Raw genomic sequence first — 22,500 nt, forward strand, 5'->3', positions numbered from 1 at the left:
TACCTTGAAGTGTAAACTTGTTTAATAAACCATATCTTTCATTTTCGATTTTTAATTCACGTAGTCCGGGAACTTTCCGGACAAACTGTGTATTTCTAGAAAAACATCTTTTAACATTTTTACGACACACATACCCTGACGTCCCATGCGCTGACTGCGAATGCTCTTCCGTCCCACGAGACGATCGTAAAGCGATATCTTAAGATTTGGATTGTTCGTTTGCGGGAGACCAGTTTCCGGACTGCTGTAAACGCTGTTGTGTCGGTTTCGCGAAAAGAAACCGCCACCGCTGCTGTACGTGGTCGAGGAACTGCGTACCGAACCCACTCTGGTGATCTGTCGTTGGAACCAGCCATTTTTCTTTCGCTCAACCAACGGAGTGTCCACACTCTCCTGATAAACGCGTAGAGATATTATTCATCACATGTATATTAAAATTCATATAAAATGCACATTTTAATAATGAAAATACATGTATGTTGCAAGCGTTGATAAAAGATATTTGTCGATAAATCTGTGAATAGGAAAGCAAGACCAAAGCTCATTGTTTATGTAAAGTTATTTCGATATGTCTCTCTCTCTCTCTCTCTCTCTCTCGCGCGCGCGCGCGCCTGAATAATTCACTTACGTAATCGGCGTACATATCATCCTGATGAGCCTTGCGATGCTGAGCGTGATTGTGAATCTGCGTACCCAGCATAACGTTTGCATAAAGAGCATCGCTGTCTTTTACTTTGTAATGTTCGGCTGAACCTTTTGGTTCTTCTCGTCGGTACTGCTCGCTGGCAACCGTATATGGCAAATCTTTGGGCACGACTTCGTCCCAGTATTGGTCCTTGAGCAGTTCCGGATGTTCCTCGTGCATTTCGTCAACAATCATGTAGCCGGCCTGTTATTCGGTACAAACATATAATAAAATAACAAATGAGAGAGGAAACAACAAATTTGTTAACGTACGCAACGATGTTTGAAGAAACTACGTGGTATACGAGAAATATAATTAAGATACTCTAAACAATTACGTTTTCATATTGTGCTATTTGGTTTTTACGTTTTTCTACGTGCTATTTACGGACAACAATCGGTCATAAAAATATTGCGAATTGCCTCGATGTAAAACTACAATTTAATGTAATTAATCTATCTCTCTCTCTCTCTCTCTCTTTCTTTTTCTTCCCGCATACCTTAATGTGTCTATCTATCAGCCAGTTCAGCTCAATGTCGTCGTCGTCCTCGCCGAAAGGATTAATCAACACCTCGGCGACTTTCAGCCATCCGACGTAGAAACAAAACTGCAAATTGCACATTGTGTTTATTAAAATGTCTCATCAACTCTTTACGGAAAGGAACCTCCCGCGTATTTGTGAAGATAGCGTTGTTTATTCTAATCACCTGTAGAGTTGTGAAAAATGGGAAATACATGTCCGGGTCCTCGTATTTCCCGTTGGAGTTCTCGACGAATTGTCTGCCCAGCAAAGCCGAGAAAAAATAGGCGTACAACGACAGTGTTACCACCTGAAAATATATCGGGATATGTTTCTTGTGTGACAAAGTTCTTGTTACAGAATCGATAAAGAAAACGCGACACGAGCGCAAATCTTTTTCTCTTGCAATCTCATTCCGTTTAGAAAGGAGAGAACTCGCCTAATGGTATTCTAGACTAGTGTGTGTTGTACAGTTCGCGTGTTTTGTCTCGAGCTCTGATTTTTTAAAAACGAAAGAAAAGAGGAGGAGCACCAGAAGATAATAATATCCACACACCTCCCGGAAGTCACTCGGAGATTCACGAGATCGCCGTTACTTCTTTTGCTGTCATGTGAGTGCGAGTAAAAAACAGGTTTAATGAATGAATATCAAGGTCGTCAGGGGAAAAACGCTACATTTGTCGCCGAAGGTTATCAGCAAACGGTGGTTTATGCTAAAAGTATAGCGCGACTCGTGCATAATAAGAAGAGACAATCGAATTGCGCGTGGACTTTGAACATTTGAGCGTGCAAACCACTTGGTCCGAGCGATTCCTCTCGTATGTAGCGCGAAATCACTTCCGAAGGTGTGACGTATCGCGGTAAAATTACTGTACAACTCTCTTGTCGACCTTGACCATGCAACAGGTATATCGGCTTCGTGTTTCATACGCGATTCGTTTATCCGCGCTCCATTCTGTCGTCTCTTAAAACCTTAAAAATCTTCGTACATACATCGTTTGATTAAATTTTAGAACAATACACACATTTCTCTCTTAATAAAAATTGATTTCCGACCAATACAACAAATACCAAATAATTTCTCATTTGTTCGTAAAATATTTGACATAAAATATCGAAGAGTTATTTAGAAAATAAAAATTAATTAGAGAGATAAAAAAAATATATATATATAGTTCGTTACATGTTGCACGAGGAAAATATTTTACGTATTTTAAAATCATTTGTTACGAGCGAGCGAAAACATTTGCAATGTAAACGCCACATGCAATAACAGCGAGGATTCAAAACGGGTATTAATCTTCGACGGATGTATCATTACGCGGCGAATACTCCGCGGTCGTTACGCGTAATCTTCTTGCGATTTCACGGTGTATGTCGAATCGCGCTATCGTCTTAAGAGAGATTTATATCATGATTTATACATAAAAAAAAAAAAAGACTACGTACAACACCCACTGATTTGCCGGCTTTTCCGAATTAATAGCAACAATGTTGGATGGAGCGATTCTTCGTGGTAATTTCAAATCTTCAATTTCACAAACACTTTTCTGCGAATCGCCTTACATGTATGTAACGTTTTGTATGTGAAATATATTGAGTCAGTGCAAAAGTGCAATTTTGATGAATTTTTGTGATAGAAATTTCGATCAAGTAATTTTATTAAAAACGAATTACTTTTATTCCACCTTCGACCTTCATTGTTTTTTAATTATCTTTTGCTGTTGTTACTACTTGATGAAATGTAAATCAATTGTAAATCAAAACACGAGACTTTACAGCCCTAATCTGAAAATACGTGCAAAATATATAATGTGAATTTTAAAATTGTTCATTCAATTCGAATGTTCAATGTGCTTTAATTTTCACGTTAAAAAAAATACACATACATATTTTGCACATACATCCGCTGGCTATAAAGTTTTAATTCTTGATTTAAGTTTATACTTGTTGAAGCCATATTGTTTATTTGTTTGCAAATTGGTTTCAAAATAAAATTTTTTGATTTATTTTTCAAAATTCATCAAAACTTTTACGTTCTTTCAACATTTCAGAGATATTACTTTAAATAATTTTTTTTAATCAAATATATTTTTAAAATGTAATTTATATGTAAGTAAAGATACAGGTTTTTTGTTTTTCTCTTGCAACATAACTAATTGACATAATTGTCGATAATGATTAAATTAATGAATTAAGAAAAGCGAGTGTTCAAAAGAAGACACAGAAGTGCAAAACGTTCCGCGGCAGAGGTCGAGCGCGGCGCGACTTGTAGTCGCATTACGTTCACCCAGATTTGCGAAATGGCGCAGTCTTTAATTCCTCGAAAATAGCGTTTTCGCTACCCGACAATTAGGAAAGTTGGTTGATGAGCAATTACAATTGCACAACGCATGCATGCAGGCTAATTGTGAACACGAAATACACGTTTGTCCGGGAATGAATCCACTTATTCGCACGAGTTGCAACTAGATTTTATTGTCTTTCAGTTCTCTTCGAAGAGAAAGAATTGAAGCGTTATAATCGCTTGAAGAAAGAGATAATCAAAAAGAAAAATGAAGAACTGATTGAACGTTTAAGCGAGAACGACGTTAAAACTACTTGTCGCGATATGCAAAACGGCGTTAACGGTTTTTCATTTATAACGCTTATCTATTTGTCCACAGTTGAGTTTCGCATGGTTCAGATGTCACACATTGCAAGTAAAATGTAAATAATGCATTGGATACAGTTGTCGAAGAATTACATAATAATGCGTCACGCTCGTGACGCTTGAGGCATGATAATGACACGACCACCGGGTGAATGATGAAGACATTCACGTAACATATTCGACATCTGCCAATGAAGCGTGGCACCATCGTGTAATTGTTCTTTATGTCATTCCATAAGTGCCGACGCGAGAACGAAATGTGATGAAGAAAACGTTAAAAGTGTAATATTTTTCTCTTTTACTTTCTTGTCTCTTGAAGCGCAACGAACAAACCAAGTTTACTGTACGCAACATTTCATTATTCTCGGAAATGGCAGATAAATTTAATACGAAACGTTTACGTTGCTTCGTAGATTTATTGGCGATTTTCCGCGCAACGTATCGTTTAATCGATTACTAATTAATCGAACACCAACACTTGTTGGAAAATTTATTGCTATTGCGGTTGAATATTTGCAATGCAAACTTCAAGAGATGTTTGTTTTCGCGAGTTTTATTCAAGGAGTTTGTAGACACAAACTCTGAACAAATGTTGTCGTGCTTTCGAATTGAAACGCGATTTCGCGAGGATTTCGCTCACCTGAGTGTAGACTAGAGGAACGCAAACTGTATCGTAACCGATCAGTGCGCCAAGCCTCTTCCGTATGTCGCTGAGTTCGACAAGAAGGGTTTGCACGACGTGATCGCTCGTGATCAGAGCCTCTTTCCTCGCCCTGTTGATGATGTTCGTCGCCCAGACAAGCGGCATCCAATATTTGGACATGGCCGCTTTCTTGTTCATCATCTCGAAGATTTTCTTCTCCGATTCCATCATCAGACCTGAGAAAAGCAACGACGAATGAGCGCGAATTTCGTTATTTTTCGTACAATTTTCGAACTGTGTAATTATTATAAAACTTTCTCCCTTGTGAGACGTGTGAAAAATTTTCTCGGCGAAACAGGCGCCATTGTATTTGTAAATATCGCGATTGATATCGCGGGGCAGTAAGTTAGCGAGCTCGCAACGCTCGGCGCGATGCCGCATTTAATTAATAAATCCATCAGCACGGTTCGTTAATCAGATTATCAAATAATCAACATCTTTCGCCGACGCTTTCGCGAGCTCTTCGTGCCGCATACCGGTCGTAGACTCACATGAAATCAAATAGATCTCCAACATAACTATAATAATATATGCTTTGCTGTCTATAATAATTTCCTCGAAACCAAAGTGAAATCACCGTTCGGATGAAGTTTGCTTTATTTCCTGATTAATAACAATAACAATTTGCAACACTTTGACATAAAGTTGCCGTTTTATGCAAATAATAAATTTCTCTCCAAAATGATGATGTCAAATCACATTCAAGAGGTTTAGGTTTACATGCTGAGTTCGAATTTCGCTTTTCTAATTCTTAATAATTATTCAAATTAAAAAAACAAAAAAAACCAATCGCGTTGGCGATCAACGCCGGCGATCGCGCCTTGGTCGATACCAAATAAGAGAAGACGTGTAACAACTTCCGTGTGCAGATTTAGGTTCGAAGTAAAATCAAACGATCGTGACAAAAATCTACTGAAAAAACTGCAATGTGATATTATACAATAAAATTTCTTTCGCAAAACAAATCGAGACGAGGAATCTCTCACGAATCGCGCCGATTAACACCTTCGCGGTGAAAGTGGACGGAATAATGTAATAAATTATTCATACGTCTGTGTGATTGTTACCTCGGGAACTTGAGACAAAAAGATTCGGTGCGCTCCACACATTGCGCTGTTCAATGGTGCATCTTGTAAAATGCGTTCCAATTCGAATTAGATTAAACTCCGTGCGGACTTTGAGACACGACTCTGCAAGTCGTCAGACAAAAACCATGTTAAAAGTCACGGCAACCGCAGCGATCGTCTGTAACTACTTGGCTCGCGATTGGTACCCGATCGTGTAACGGGAACATCCGTAATTTCTCTCGGAGCCGGTTGTTTTTATTGTTTCGAAGCTGAAAGGGTCGCGTTCGCACGGACGCGTAACCATAAAGCCGGGACAATGTTCGAAAAAAATGAGACAACCTTGCTGCGGGCAGCTATCGAAATAACTCGCGGCGTCATTCGTCGACGCAAGTCGCGCGGATCGCGAAGAAAACAGTTCTTCTCGCGATGAAAGAAGCGCTCCACCAGCTCCGGGAACTTGTATATTGCTAATGGCGGCGCGCGTGCTCTTTTATTCAGCAGACGATAGTTGGAGATCGGATACACACCTTAATGGTAAAAACTGACACGGGCAACCATGCGTTTAATTTTATGTTTTATAATGTGATTTATACGTCTCGACACACGCGTATATAACGTTTTCATCAAAGTTTTTTATCACATCCGGATTCGAGAAGTGTATCTCCGCTTCTTTTTCAATTAACGTTGTTTTATTCTTGTATATTTATTAGTTACACATATATTTTTACATGTGCATAAAGATGCGTCTAAGAAACTAACGCAAACGAACGATTTGTTTAGTTTCGAGTAGAAGACATTGATTTTTTTTTTTTTATTTAAACAAGTTGTTATAAAAAATATTGTTTACGTGAATATTCACATGAAATAAAAATGACAAAAAATATCTTATCATTTTGCTGTTGGATTTTTTCAAACGTACGAAATATATCGTGTGCGACAGTTTTGCGAGAAATACACTCGCGGGAGAATATACGAAATAAAATTGCTCGCACGAGCGATCGATCGATTCGATATACAATCGATTTGTCGTCACGCAGCCTTGATATTGTCGTATACGACATCGTGCGCAACGAGCTCGAAAATTTGCAGCCGAGCTACCACCGAAAGTAACGGCCGATAACTCATCGAGAATGACTCATTCGATTGACGCGAATACGTTACCGGTCAGGTAGGACCAGATACATCGAAACGGATGTTGCAAGATATTGTCAACTCTCACCACATGTGCAAAATAAATATTCAAAATACATATGGACGGCAATAAATAAATAACACGTCGATTGATTAATGCGCGATTTATTATTGGAAGAAGAATCGATTTCTTTGTGTACGCTTTCACACTTGATCTTGACTTCCGATTTTTGTGTGAAAAAAATGCGCGACGTTTCTCAAAAAATTTCGAAAGCGTTCGTTGTCGTGAACGTAATTTACATTCTTACACACTTTCACGGATCTTAACGGGCCGGACAAATTCGTGCGAGATGACGTCTCTGCTTGATTCGATACAGACCGTTTTACCGGTCGAGACGAAGTCTGGCGCCAAGGTGCCAATTTTAATGATCCACCAGGAGGTAAGAATTACTCAATGCCGTTAGTATCTGCTAACTAGAAGCAAATCGACGCTAATTAGGAAAGCGCTTGACCGCGCGCGGTTCCCTGACCACGCGCGGTTGTAGTTGTTTACACTAAATTATACAGCTTCGTAAATCGTGATTATCGCATCGGAAAGGAAATCGCGCTCGGTGCAACTCGTGATGATCAATAAAAAAACTTCCATATGCGCATGCAATAAATTCGACTCTCCGCGATCGTTAAATCTCGATTAGCAACCAGCTTTCTTCGCCAGCACTCGAATCGATATAAATAGACACTCAACAGTTGTAGAGCGTGGAATTTAAAAAAAATGCGCTTTGTCATACACGAAAACGTTTCGATACACTCGAGGCTCCCAAATGGAGATATGAGTGTTCACATAAAATTTACTAACTTATAAAAAAAGTCAGTTAAAAAATCAACTGTTTTTCTAATCCTTCAAGGATTAGAAAAACTAGACATGGGTCTCCCAGACCCACTCAAAAATTGCATCAGCGTTTCTAGAAAAAAACTAGATTTTTTTTAAATATTTATATATTCGAAATTACTGAAGATTTTTTCAATTAGTTTTATTGACGTTCAAACTTTTAATTAAAAAAAAAAAAAAAAAATTGAAAAAGTATTCGCGGGTCTCGCAGACCCGGTCTGACCAACTTGTCGTTATTTTTTAAGGCCTGGGGACACGGAAGATTAATTGTAATGTTATAAAAACTTTATATCCGTTTGTTTGGAAATTCGATAATCGGCGAGCGCGCGGGACTGACGCAAAAATTGCATCACGGAATTGTGCTTCGGAAACGAGGAGGAGGAGAATGATTTGCTTTTCAGAATCGATTACGTGGACGATGCGGCTAGGATTCCAGAAAATTGCACCCAGGCGCGAGTCGAGTTTAGCGAGCCTCGTCAAGCAAAACGACCTCGACGAGAGCAAGAAGTGGTCCCGTCCGTTTCTCGAAGGGTGTTTACCTCTTGAGGGAGACCATCGGCTGCAAGACGGGAACGAGCAAGGTGAGGGTACGCGCACACTTCAATGTACGACGACGAATCCGGACGGAGAAAGATTGCTCGGCATGGGGGTCAACAAACGCGGGGATCCTTGCTCGGCTGACAAGGTCGCGATGGTGGAATTTAAAAAAAAAAAAAAAAAAAAAAAAACAAACAAAGTAAAATAAACCGCCTGTTCCCTCTTCTCACACCCTTGCTTGTGCGCCAGCTCCGCCGTGACGACGCTGAAAAAAGCATCCTTCGGAGAAAACCAGTCACTCGTCCGGTCCGTAATTTCTTAAGCGCGGTTTACAACGATAAAAGAGACCGCGAATGCGGATATATTTTTCATAAAAGTGCTGTTAGACGAATACAACAAAATTAACATATCGGGACACTCAGACGGATCGTCTTTGTTTTTTTTTTGTTTTTGAAAAGAACAAAAGAAATGAAATAAAAGACAATATCGATTGATCGAATAAAATTCGCAAGTTCGTTAAAAATCTATCTGCGCATAATTATAAGCTTCTCTCTCGTATATGAATAACGTCGTACTTTCTGTTGCGCCGCCGACACGGTTTTGTGCGGATGTGGAGGGAATAATCAGACTTGGCGCCGCGGTGAAAATGCGCTGATTAGGAAATATTCCCGCGTAATTAGAGTCGAGCAACTTTGAGCGTTGCGGCGGATGCGCGCGTGCTGGCTGTCAATAGACCGTGTCTGCCAAGGAGAAAATCCGCGATGTGCGTTCATGGACGGAGTCAAGACGCGTGTGTATTATCCGCTCACGTGCAACGCCAATCCCCGAGCAATCGCGGCGCGCACAAGGCGCCATTAACGATTTCACTATCATCCGAGCGACAAAAGCTTGTCGCCCGCGAGTCGCCAATATTCTTTATGTGTCTACGAAGAAACTTATGGCAATTTTCATGGTCACGAACAAAATCGCCAGGCTCTCCGTCTACGCGAGCAATGCTCTCTCATTAAAAAAAAAAAAAAAACTTCCTTTAAACTCTGCGTCTCAAATTACAAAGACAAAAATATAAAAAAGATCAACTTTAAGAATGTAATGTAAGTCAATCCATCGTTTAAACTGATTTTTAAAACTATCTGTTGTTGAACTGACTGGGTCTGCGAGACCCATGCGATTTTGAAATCAAACATCTCCGCGAAAAATCAATATTTTTTCAATTTTTTTTAATCAAAAGTTGGAACAATTCTGCGTCGACGAAAACAAGAAGTAAATTGAAAAAATCTCCGGTAGAGTTTCGAAGATTAGAACCGTTAAAAATAGAAAACTAAGTTTAATCAGAGACACCGGTCATTTGAAATTTTTTAGTGGGTCTGGGAGACCCTCGTGTCAGTCTACGAAAGATTGAATTTTGTGCTGCGATTCTAATGGCAATCAACGGTACTTATCTCCGACGGCGTGTAATGCGTGCAAATTTTTCAACCTCACTTTCATAGCACAAGGAATAGAAAGACTCCATTCAAATCGGTTGACATTCAGCAGACTTGATCATTAACCGTAGTGACTCGCATTCTTAATTGTTCCGTTTCGCGGAAACGGAAAAAGTGTTTTTTTTTTTTTTTTTTTGTGCGAACCACGTAAAACCGATTGCGATTAGACGATGTCGTCTGAGAGTCGGACTGATTCGCATTCTTAATTTTGCACGGTCGAATGCAACGACGCTACGTACGCATAGGAACGTCTTAATTAATTAACTGTAAAAAGAGACGACGTTCGTTCTCGACTTGAGGCAATTTTTTAAGCGAGACAAAATCCGTGGATTTTTTGATACGTCATAGTTAAAGAGAACGCAATTAATTGCGCAATCCAATTTCGTGTTTTTTTTTTTTTTATCAAATAATAAGAAATTCCGCGACTTTATTTTTCTCGCTAAAGTTCGCGGAAATAAAGTCGGAACGCAGTTACGCGACAAAAGTTCAACGGCCGTCGATTAAGAAATATCTTATTCCGGGAGTTCGGCGCGTTTCTCTCGTTTTCCTCATTTAGGCGAGCACGGTCAGGGTCCGACCTTCGTCAAGGCCGATCTCTACCGAACTCTGTTACCGTCGAGACAAAGTTCACGGGTTTTATCGCTCTTTTGAAAACATCGTCGGACACGTGACCCAGTGTGGTCGCGTGCTATAACTGTTTCTCGAGAGAACGTCGTAGCTAGTTCCACGAATAAGAGGAATCCGTTATTCTCACAGAAAGTTAAAGAAAAAAAATTGCGAGGTTTTGATATTGGTTTTATTTATTTTTTTTTTTTTTTCGAGTTTAAATCATCTCTCGCGCAAAATACACACCCGCTGTGTGAGAAAAAAAAATCACTCACGCGCGCCAGTTTCGCCGCGCGTAATGAACGGCGCGACTAATTAATATCGCGGAGTGTTTCCGTCGTTTCCTATCGCCGCCGTGTGACTGCCGTGAAATTCTCCCCTGAAATCCCAATCGGGATTGCCATTACAAACTCGGCAGCTTTTATCTGTCTGACAGAATAGTGAGCGCCGTCGTATCCGGGCGTAATTATTTTTTTGCGACCCGCGCCGCAGTGGATCGATCGTTTGGCATAATCGAGGAGAAATTCTGCCTGGGACAATAATTTGTGCTAAATATAGGTAGCGCGTGCTGCGCGCACGTTGGCATATTACGGTCGTCCGGCGAGCTTCCACCTCCGGAGGAAGAGGAGGAGGAGGATGAGGAGGAGGAAAAAGGGGAAAGGAGAAGAAAAAGAAAGGAAGAAACGGATCCTCAAGTTTCTTGCTCTGCTCTCGCCAACGCGACTCCAGCATGAGGACGCCACCGATGATGATAATGATGATGATGATGATGATGATGATGACGATCATGACGATAATGATAATGATGGCTAGCAGAGCGATTCTTGAAACATCCGTGACTCCGGTGGAGGTGCAGGACGATTGCACGTATCGCCAGCGTGATACTGACAAGTCTAGCCGATTACCACCTGCAACCACGGCTAGATTATGGCTCTCATTACCCCGGCTATATTTAACATCTAATATCGCGGTCTAACTGCAACGATCCTCCGCGGATCGCCCGCGGCATCATCTCCCGCGTACGACAGACGAGAGCAACAAGACGATCGTTCCGAATGAAGCCGACTGGTACCTTGCCTCGTCTCGAACGGATTGAAATGAACGGACCGTTCCGTTGATTAAAAACAAAAAACAAAAAAAATCGCAATTTTATCTAGTCGCGATCTAAATCTGACAGCAGGTGTGTTTAAAGCGCTCGCTTAAGCGTGGCGTGACATTAATATCTCGAAAAACTCGTGTAACAGAAGAATTCATCTGCTCTCGAAACGCGAACGATTAATTGTAGGTAGAATAATATATCGGCACCCCGAGAGAAAAGAAGAAACGTTAACGGTGAAAATCAGATGGATATAATTGTCTGCGAGGGGATATTCGCTCTGAGAAACGAAAGAAANAAAAAAAAAAAAAAAAAAATCGGCAGAAAACTCGAGGAAGACCTCTCGAGGAAATCGAAGACACGACCGGTGATTATCTTATCGCCGGGCGGCGCACGTCATCGGCCCGTAATCGTTCGACGGGTTATTTCTGTATGCACACACGGGAAAGGAAGAAGCGGCACGCAAGAACGAGAACAGGATGATGATGATGATGATGATGATGATGAGGGAGAGGGCATCAGGGTGGGAAAGAAGCTCGCAAAGCGTCTGCTCGCGCTCGCGAGCGAGTGGAAAACGATTGGATGCTGCGCCGCGGCCAATGTCGCAAAACGAGGAAAAGAACGAGAGAGGAGAACGCAGGCGCCGGCGCTCCGCGTTTCTAAGCGCGGTCTTCTCTCTCGGCACGCTCGTTGAAAATTACCCGGACGCACGTGAAAATTGCCCGGCGGCGTGACGGACGCGCGCGAGCGAACTGACTCGCGCCGTGGCGCCTGACAATTTCCAGATCGTAATTCGTCCGGAATTGGTACACGCGGATAATTTCGATTACTTTCAGAGCAGAATAGACATTTCGAGATCTGCTCGTGTCGCGCTGTAATCTCGCGCGATATAATTTCGCGTGCACGCGATGAAATGACTTTTGTTTTTTTTTGTTTTTTTTTTGTTTTTTCACAGAAATATGATATCCTCTCGTTTCTTTCTTGTCAAAGGCAACTTTATAAGATTCTTTGAAATGATTTCATATTTACATTCTTCGAAGATGGAATATAAATATTCAATATTTTCTCTATTTGTTGAAAACATATCTGCATAGACATTTGCGAAATTGGAAAATTATTTTGAAAAATTTATTTTGTTCAACATTCATTGATTTTTTTTTTTGTCAATATTTGTTTCAGAAGAGAGAAAGGTCTTTGAGGTATGTACAGAATATGTGTTTTGTTTTCTTAGAAACTTTGAGCTTTACATGATTCTCTTAACGATATATACGCACGTACGCGAGTCGTTAGTCTACGTAGGAATTTATTCCGGGGTTCTCTCGCAATTCTACTTCATCGATGTCAACGACCATTGACGATTCGCCGTGCACGCGCGTGCATGAAATCGTTTCGAATGAACGTCCGTTGCAATTTCGCTGCGGAATGTTCACTTGGGAAAAGACTTGGCAGAAATCTCTTGCTAAGTGCGATTAGTTCTGCAAAATTTATTATTCGCGATTTCGCTTTTCCGTACCGGATGTAATAACGTTGTCCGCGTTTGTCCGCAACGCAGCTTCGCTTGTGTGCCACATCTTGATTTAATACACACAGCGAAATAAAAACAAGCGGTTAATTAAAATCCATTCTACGCTTCCGTCGTGATTGTTCTTGGATCTCAAATACAATACATGTAGCCTCACAACACGACCTTCTCTCTTTGCTCAAACTGGTTTGTCTCTCAAGACTTGACGTACGTCGCAGGTTTTTGCGTCGAGCAAAAACAAAAAACAAAGAAAAGAAAACTTCTTGTCGTAATTTCGCGATATGTGTGTAAAAGAATTGTAATGTTCTCCGCGCGCTTGCACAACGCACGTGAATTGTTACATTTCTAATGCACGTGCAGTAAGAATTACTGACATTCTGTTTTTTGTTTTTTAATTTTACATTCAACGATTAATTTCTTTTTCTTCATTAGAAAAAAAAAACAAAACCGGCATTGGCTTATTTATGGAAACGCGATGCATTTCTCACGTATGAATTATTCACAAAAAATCGCACAGGAACGTGCCGCTGTCACTAGACTGATGTTATTTTCATAATAAGTTACGAATTTAATTCAATCATCCCGTTCGTTTCTCACGAGAGCGAGTTTCGCGTTTTTTTTTTTTTTTTTTTTTTCGAGACGCCGTCGCCGAGTCAGTCATTTTCATGGAAGAGTCGGTTCTTATCGTAGATTCTACAGCTTATTCTTCGATCGGAAAGACGGACACTAGCCTCTCATGTTCATGGAACATTTGCGCGAGATTCTCGTCTCGCAAAAAATGCGAGCTATTTCTGGCGCGGAGTAACATCCGCTCCGGCAGAGGATGGTGAAAAAATAAATATTGACGTGCTATTTAAAGACGATAAATTGAAGGAAGTATTAAAGAATAATACATAGCGCGATATTGAGATAAGAAAAACATCTTGTGTACTTGGCAACAATTATTAAATTTAAAGAATCTTTTTCAAAATGCATTTTTTCTGCCGCATTTGCTTATTTACTTATCGCTCCGATTACATCTGTGCGCATGGAAAAACAAATTAATTAGCAAGAAATTAATGTTAATATTTAAAAATAATTAATATTAATATTAATTGGCAAGTCTCCAACGATCATTCGTGAATTTACAAGAATTCGAAAAATCTTGAAATATATTTCGAAAAAAAACACATCTACAGAGATAGTTATCTCACTTAATAAGCTTCACGATTAATTTCCCGTCAATTCTCAGCCATTTAGTTTGCAGTGCAAAATTTGCGCAAACACAGACCGCGGTTGGACAGCGATAAATGTGCGCGTCTTGTTTAACGTACGTCATTAAGTGCCGCTTAACGCGCTAACTGCTGGAACGCGACACGGCTTCGTTCCATCCATTATTTTACGCAGCGACTTACACGTGACAGAAGCGTCATATATATATATATATATATATATTCCGTGCGTTCAATAGTCGCGATATCGCTTGCGATTGCCAGCAGGTTGCATACAAGGAGCGGCGAAAAAGACAGAACGCCGTCCTTGCGCCGTCATGGCGCAAACGCTACATTTATATTATATGTTTATGGATGACGTGGTGAGCGGCTTTGTTCGCCGACTAATGAAACGGGCGACAAATGTAATGTGATAAGAAAGCTATGAGCTCCGACACAAAGAGAAGAGTAGCGACCGCTACTCAATGCAGACGGAACATTTATCTTTGTTCGTCGCATTCGTTAGTCGTTCTGCAAAATAGACGGACAGGTTTTCGACAGAATTGAGAAAACCATGAGAGATAATATATATATCTTTCTCTCTTTTTCTCGCCATCGTTATTAATATTAACTTCATACATACGAACATTGCGAGAATTTCACCTAGTGCCTCGGTAGCCGAATTGGGAATGCGCCTGCGCGGAATGCGAGAGATCAGCGAGTTCAACTTCTGGCCATCGTGTTTTTTTGCAATAAATTTTTTAATTTCCGAGTATTTCATGTATACGTGATACAAACCGAGCATCGAATGCAAATTTTCGAATTTAATTCAATTCAAATTTTCTCGTGTATTAATTCACATGTTTAAAGTAAAGTAATATATTTCTATTCGCGCATCCGGCACATAAGGCTCGCATCGACCCTTCAAACACGGTAATAATTATCGCAACTGCGCGTCAACGATATTATCAAAAACATAACGTTGCTTAGTTGCGTTAATTTTCGTACTGACATCATTTGTATACAAAAACCAACGAAAGAATACTCGTTGGATTACTGAAATGTATATATTTGAGAAATGTAACTCACTGACCTACATCCACTATATGCTGAAGAGTCGGGAAACGCCTCTTGACGCGAAGCGAAATCCTCTGTAATGTAATGACGTACGCGAGCACGGCATATCTGACGATATTGCGTCGCATCAGCCGTCCTCGTTCGTCCTGCAACAGATAAACAAATAACGCATTAATTTACGTATGTATGTCTTTCCTGATAAAATTCTGAGATAAGCGTTTTTTTTTGCTCTGCTACTTTCTTATTAAATTTCAACCGATCCGTTACTATATATATATATTTTTTTTTTTTTTTTTTAACTGGCCGTACAAAACGTCTTTTGATATACAATTTCCGCAACGACAAAAAGAAACTTTTTTTTTTTTTTTTTTTTTTTTTTTTACTGACAGTACAAAACGTTTTTTGATATACAATTTCCGCAACGACAAAAAGAAACTTTTTTTTTTTTTTTTTTTTTTTTCAGTCAAAAAAGAATTACACGTGTGTGCTAAGTGTCAATAAAAGAGAAAACTCGAACTACATGCGTGTATAACAGTATGTGCAATCATAATCCGCCGCCTCAATGAAACCGTTCGTGGAGTGTGGAATACATTTGGCGACGCGGCGAGAACGGCGCTGACTTCAAAATTCGTTTCCCGAACGCACGAATGCCAGACACGTTTCGCACACATACTTTCCCCTTGTTCTTCTCTCAGTCCGACATTACGAAGTAATACGTTCCCGACAATCGCGCGCGGCACGTAGTATCGCGAAGTCTTAAACGTCTTCTGGTATTAATCCGACAAAAAATCCGAGCGTTAGCGTCTATTTTTCCTTTCGTTTTACTTGGCGAGTCGCACTTTTGTAACCGATATGTAGTCGCGCGTTTTGTAACCCGTCGATGACGGTCGTAATCGCTTGGCGGAATATCAATGGAAACGAAACAACATGCCGAAGATCTTTTCCATATTCAAATCGTCTTCGACTTCGAGGTAGAAACTAATGAAAAAAAGAACAAAAAAACAAAAAACAAATACGCGTTTTATCACAGCCGATCTCTCATTTAATTCATCGATCAGCGCGCGCTGCATCGAGATGATCAATCAATAATAATCGATTCGATCGATGCTTATCGTCATGGTAATTTGAGAACCGATAGTTACGCACATGTGGAACACACGGTGAATTAAGAGACGAGGCGTTTTGCAGATCGAGGTAACGTATCTGTTAAAATAACGCGCGCAACGTCGGAAGAAAGTTGTTTGCTCGATCTTGAAACAAATTGGCTTTCAGAACATGACATTGGTATTTTATCCGAGAGAGATTAATTGTAAAAAAACAAAAAAAAAAAAAAACGGATCGGAATTAATTCCACATTGTGAGTCACCAAGATGACTCTTTTTCTTCGCGAGGAAAGATGATCTACCCGTCGATACATCGCGCGTTAATTAAACTTCGCGTAGATTTCCTCGCATTCCTCCCTCACGGAGGTGATGAGCTATAAACCTTCTCAGGCACGTCGAGCTCTCATAACAGATTGCGCCAGACGTTATTGATTACGATAGAACACCGCACCGTTGGGAAATGTTTTCGAAACCGTAACACAAGAACTCTCGACTCTATTTCAGAAAAAAAACAAAAAAAAATACACACACGTTTTCTCTCTCTTTCCACGTGTCTAGTTTTTTTCCGAATCGAATTGTCATCCTCCGACGTTTCAGAATCTTCTTTTGAATGGCCTCTTCGTTATCCTTCTCATGAATGTAAATCTCCCTCAGAATTCCGCGACTCGTCGCGGGGCGTGCAAAAATGCCCGGCTTGGCAGCGACGCTTCTCGCGGGGAAAGACGCGCCCGAACGCCGATCATGTGTGTGTGTCCCGTGTGTCTCTGGGTCTGCATTCCAATTAGATTTCAATGAAAGACGCAGCCCGTGTGCTGCTTAATCCCGTCGTCGTCTCATTCACAAATCCGAAACATTCTGTGTGTTACATGAGCCACATGGGCTCTCGTTCCGCGTCTGCGAAGGACCTTGTCCTCTACGAACGTGCAAAAATTCCAATTCCGTTCCTAGAGAGAATCGCGTCGCGCTTTGAGATCGGAAATTCGCGATTGGGACGCGCTCTGAGACTGATTTGCGGGTGAGTTACCGCCTCACAAAATTTCGCTTATTTTACAAATTTCCGTCGGAATCACCCGAGTCGAAATTTAGCGTCTACATTGAACCTCAATTTTTCTTTTTTTATGTAGGAGTAAGAGAAAAAGTAGATCCTACTTTGACGCTGCTATACGTCCGAAATTTCTTTTTTTTCTGCTAAAGTTTTAAAGTAGGGTTCAATTCTCAGATCAGGCTGCGCATTGCAGGCTCTGATAGGCTCAAAATAGGCTCTGATAGGTTCAAAGTAGGAGCAAGAAAAAAAGCAGATGCTACTTTGACGCTGCTATACGTCCGAAATTTCCTTTTTTCAAAAATTAAGGTTCAATGTAGACGCTAAATTTCGACTCGGGCATCGCGAACGATTTTTATTCATTCGCTTCGGCGACACGTTTGCGTGCGACGTGGCGCGTCTGTGTGTTTAATTAGTAATTTGTCAATTAGACATGTGCGTGTCACTCCGCGAGCTGAAAAATTATTGACGAAGCATATATTTCTCGCGCGCGAGATCGCAAAAATATCGAACCGAATCGACGTACATACCCGCACACAAACGCAACAAACATAAAACAAATTCTCGCTCAAAGACAGCGAGATGACAGGAGAAAGAGAGAGAGAAAGAGAGAAGTAGATAAACAAAATTTATGTGATAGCACAAGTGCGCGCGTCTTTCTCCGAAACGCTATATAATAAACGTCAGAAAAGCGTGAAAATAATCGCAGCGTTCGCTCGTGTTGTTCCGTGGTGTAACGCGACACTTAAAGCCAGTCCCGCGTCCAAGGATCCATATAACGATAGTGTTCAGCAAAAGCAATATTAGCGATACTTTGTGTAATCGTATATCAGCTTTTTCTCGAGACTTTCTCGAAAATTCGTTGCATCGCGCGCTAATGCACGGCCGTACGTATGTGAAAAAAAAAATATATATATAATTGATCCAAACAAAAAAAAGCGAGAGATTGCATAACGAAGAGCGATTAAATTGTTTAGTCGCGATCGATCGACTCTCGCGTTATTAGCGTAAACGCGCGGGACCGAACGATTCGCAAATCGTGTAAAAGTCTCGACTGACGAGGAACGCGCGTTATGTTAGATTTTAATACGAGCCGATGATTATCGGTGAAGTAATGGAGCAGTAAAGATGAATGTGTATGTATTTATATGTACAAAGTGTGTGTGTGCGCACAACGCGCGCGTAGGTTCGTCCTTCTTTTTTCGCCACGATACGTTGCACTTTCACTCCGAGACTGAGTCATTGACCAGAGCCTGAAAGCTTGCATCGAGTCTGTGCCGCTGTCCGAAATTGAAGATTGTTCGCTTTCGATAGGCACGTTGGCAAAGAAAATAAGTCAACGATCAAACTGTCGACTTATACGTTTCAAAAAAGAATTTATATCGAGTAAAAATAAAATGAAAAATAATAGAAAAATTTGTTTAAAAATTTGTAAAATTATTAAAGATGTATTGTATTGGATATTTTTGACATTTTGCGAATACGTGTGAATATTATATTCAAGCGTTGTGTGTGTACGTACACGTTGCATATTGTTACAATTGCTATCGCTTCGCAAAACTCTTATCGCTAAAAAAACAAATTACGGTTATCACTAATTATAAATACGAGTAGGGCAAAAATGTGTGTCAAGGTTTTCTGGTGCACAAATAAGAGAGAGAGACGCCATGGTTAAAAAAAAGAAAAAACCTTTACGCTCTTATCTCGCGCATGCACGTCGGCGACGTGAAAGAACAAAAAAGTGAATCTGCCACCGACCGCTAATTACAGGATCATCGTCCCGCACATTTTTTCGCTTCTGGGCGTGGCGTGACTGGATTGGCACCTTACTTAGGTTAACGACATCGAAACGTGTCACGGCAATTCATTAGCGTAATGAGACGCGAAGGCAACACGACCATCCAAAAGCTAAGTCGCATCTATTAACGTCATCGTAAAAGTCTTTCTTCGCAAGACAAAAAAACTCATTACTCCGTTTTGTAAAAAAAAAAAAAAAAAAAGACTAAAATTCTTTAGATAGTCGACAATTTTATTCGCGGATGAGAGAAACGTTTGTTCACGGAAAAATAATTGTTACTGTTGTTATTTTTTTTGTTTTTGTTTTTAATCACGGCGGAAACTTAAGAAAGAAAACTTCTGCGGACGAGCAAGTTTTTACTTACGTTTCCAGGAATGGCGGCGCTGATGAAGAGGGCCAGATTATCCGGCCAGGGCAGAAGCTTGTACTGCTCCCACCATCTTTTCACAACAAGGCTCACGTAGAATCCCAACACGAACGACATCGGTATGGATTCGCTAGAGTTGCCGAAATAATAACGAATTTTTTCGAAAATTCTGCGAAGAAAAAAGGAGAAAAAAGAAAGTTTTTTTTTAAAACAATCATACCGGGTCACATCTACGTTCTACATTTTGTTAATCACACGCGAATTTCGCAGATACAAAGTGAAATTTAGTGAAAATGTCACGCTTGCACGCGGAAAAAAAATTGTTTGTTTCTTGTTCCGCCAATTTGTTTTGCCAAGATATTATTGGCGAGACAAAAAATTCAACATATAAATTTTATATTACGAGCAAAATTTTTTTTTCGCGTATATGCAAACATGAGCGATTGAAAAAGTGAGAGAACGGTATTAAACGGAGATATATATTTTGTGAGGAGAGTTTAGCAGAAGGTTAAGTCTGAAGCGTGCATACACATATTCAAATATTGGAGAGCCTATATTATTACACACGCGCGAGATAGAATTTCCTCCGCGAACTCGTTCATAAGTGGAGCAAGGTTGAGGTGATAAACCACGTCACTCGTCGGCGCGCTACCGGTCTTACATGCCGATCAGTATACAAGTAAATTTCTACTTTGTTCTTCGCGATCGATTGCAAACGAAAGCGCAAATTCTGCTTTATATCGAAAGCGTATTCGAGACTCGAATTCCTCATCGCGCGACCGCGAGCCTCGTTAAAACCGAGCCTTCGTCGTCGTTTCAGACTTGTATAAAGCACTTGGGCGGTTAATTTTAACGACTTCGCACATCAATTCCGTACGATTAACTCGCGATTCCGGGATCTTTCGGTAAGTAGGTTTATGAAGGAATTTCCGCGAGTAAAACCTGGTACCGTATTCGCACACTTGAAGTAATATTGACTTACCGTTAGCTGAACGTACAATATCACGGCCGCACACGAGAAGCGATATATTGGCGTCGCGCGTGGTCGTTCGAACACATTGCGACAGTACTTGTTCAGAAAATCTAATCCGTTAAATGCTGCGAAAATACTTTGTGTGTAAAACCGGTTACAGTTTTTAAAATAGATTTGATATGAAACAGAGAGAGAGAAAATCATTTTGACACATTCGAGCGTCAAAGATCAATATCTTGGAATTTTAATGACGAAAGATTAACCTCAAATGAACTATCGCGCGCGTTCGTACTTCGCCCTATTCAATATAACGATGATTTGGTCATTTTATCTTCTCTAAACTCGCTGGACCCTTAAAGCCTGGGTTAAATCTCAGTTCTATATTTAGCACGAGCACGAATCGAAGAGATTTACAACAGAAATCTTTTTTTTATCTTGTGCCTCTTCTGCCAGTTTCTTTATCTCTTTTTTTTTTCAGTCCCATAAGTAACAGGTTACGTTTTTGTATCTTTTTTTTAATGCCGGGAATGCCTTTCCCAACACCACGTTCCACGGTGTAGATTTTTTTCTTTTTGTACAGGACGTATCAAAAGAGACTTTTCAAATCGCGCCGCGCGCGCACAACGTAGATAAATCAGAGTAAGCCTTCAATTGTACTGAAATTTAATTGGTTTGTATCCCCGTTTAAAAATTATTATTTATTACTTAGACGTAAACTTGCAGTGTTATTCGAATATAAATTTATCGAATGATAACGTTTCAAGAGGTGTATAAATAAATAATCCAAATTTTGTTAAGCAGTCAAAACAATAATTTAGAATCAATTAACGTTTCTGCTGTTTTTACGATTTACGCGATGTTGTTGAATATTAAAAATAACATTTAGTTTGGCGAAAGGTCAAATATTATTTTAAAAAGTATATAACACAGGTTCGACAGCGTTAAACGTGGCAACAGATAAAATGCATATTCGACATTGTATTTTTTTTTTTTACGATTTTCAACAAAGAAAAAATGCAAAAGCACGTGTGAATCGATTTGTTTTTTTTTTGTTCTCGGCGAAAGCGAGGTCGTTGTGCGACGTGTGCGCGCATTTTGGTTTAAGCGGCTTAAAAGATTCTGTGATTTCTGATCTACAACCAACGCGCTGGAAAGGTGTTCTTGGAAGAACGAATGATTTGGAGCAACTGCTCCGCTGAGAATTCGGCGCAAAAGGAGCTTGTGGGAGCAGTTGGGAGTAGCAAATCATTTCTAAATACATACGCGACATAGAAAAGATTTCAAAAAGAAACCAAATGAGTTCCGCATGAACTCACCAAAGCCAACAAAAACCAACAAGTAGAGGTGTATCTTGTTTTTCTTAATAAGTACCGTAGAAAGTTTTTTTTTGCGAAAAATTGTTAGAATAACAAAAAATGGATATTCTATGACAATCCGAAACGCGAAAAGTCACGAGTGAATGATTCCGGCGAGAATCCATCGGTCGCTAAGCCCAAACGTTTTTGAGAGAAAGTCCCGTTCTGCATTTGATAGAGTATCAAGGGCGCGATTTGTTACGAGTTCCGTTGGAATCGGGTGAAACAGTTACTACGAACCGCTCCAATGTCAATTAATCCGCTTGAGTCGGGAATTGAAAAACAAAAACGTTCGCTTGTTGACAAAGGAAAACGTTTGATAAAATTCCCGCACGACGTCACACATTGCTTCTGAGACAAAAGACACCGTTTAATAAATTTTGGCCGCATCCTGCGTATTCGGACATAGTTTCCTTCCGATTGTTACTCGTTCGATATGCCGGCTGCACTTCCAATTTCATTAAATGAGATCAGAAATTAAATTGACGACTTCTCATCAGGTTCAAAGACACAGCATTTTTCCAAATGGAATTCACAAACAAATTCGAAAGATGTTTTAAAGTTGCAAAAAAGCAACGTTGTGTAAAACGAATATTTTGAAATTTGTTTTTCTTTCTTTCAAAACAAACCTTGAATTCGATCAAAAAATTTGGTTTATTCATTCGTACACCTCTAAATATAGCGCGTTGCCAACGCGCGGATATC

General features: G+C 40.2%; 1 protein-coding gene across 1 annotated transcript in view; it reads right to left on the bottom strand.

Annotated features, from left to right (window-relative positions):
• Nucleotides 1–22,500, bottom strand: part of LOC109858054 — a 57,249-nt gene that overhangs the window by 2,864 nt on the left and 31,885 nt on the right. The window contains exons 3-9 of the mRNA XM_020434931.1: nt 19,465–19,636; nt 15,174–15,303; nt 4,499–4,737; nt 1,393–1,515; nt 1,185–1,292; nt 629–889; nt 135–393 (exon numbers count right to left, since the gene is read on the bottom strand). Coding sequence (XP_020290520.1) covers nt 135–393; nt 629–889; nt 1,185–1,292; nt 1,393–1,515; nt 4,499–4,737; nt 15,174–15,303; nt 19,465–19,636 — 1,292 coding nt within the window. The remainder of the gene's footprint in view (nt 1–134; nt 394–628; nt 890–1,184; nt 1,293–1,392; nt 1,516–4,498; nt 4,738–15,173; nt 15,304–19,464; nt 19,637–22,500) is intronic.

The sequence above is a fragment of the Pseudomyrmex gracilis genome, unplaced genomic scaffold (genome assembly GCF_002006095.1).
Source record: "Pseudomyrmex gracilis isolate BER0280 unplaced genomic scaffold, ASM200609v1 scaffold_184, whole genome shotgun sequence".
Classification (NCBI taxonomy): Eukaryota; Metazoa; Arthropoda; class Insecta; order Hymenoptera; family Formicidae; genus Pseudomyrmex; species Pseudomyrmex gracilis.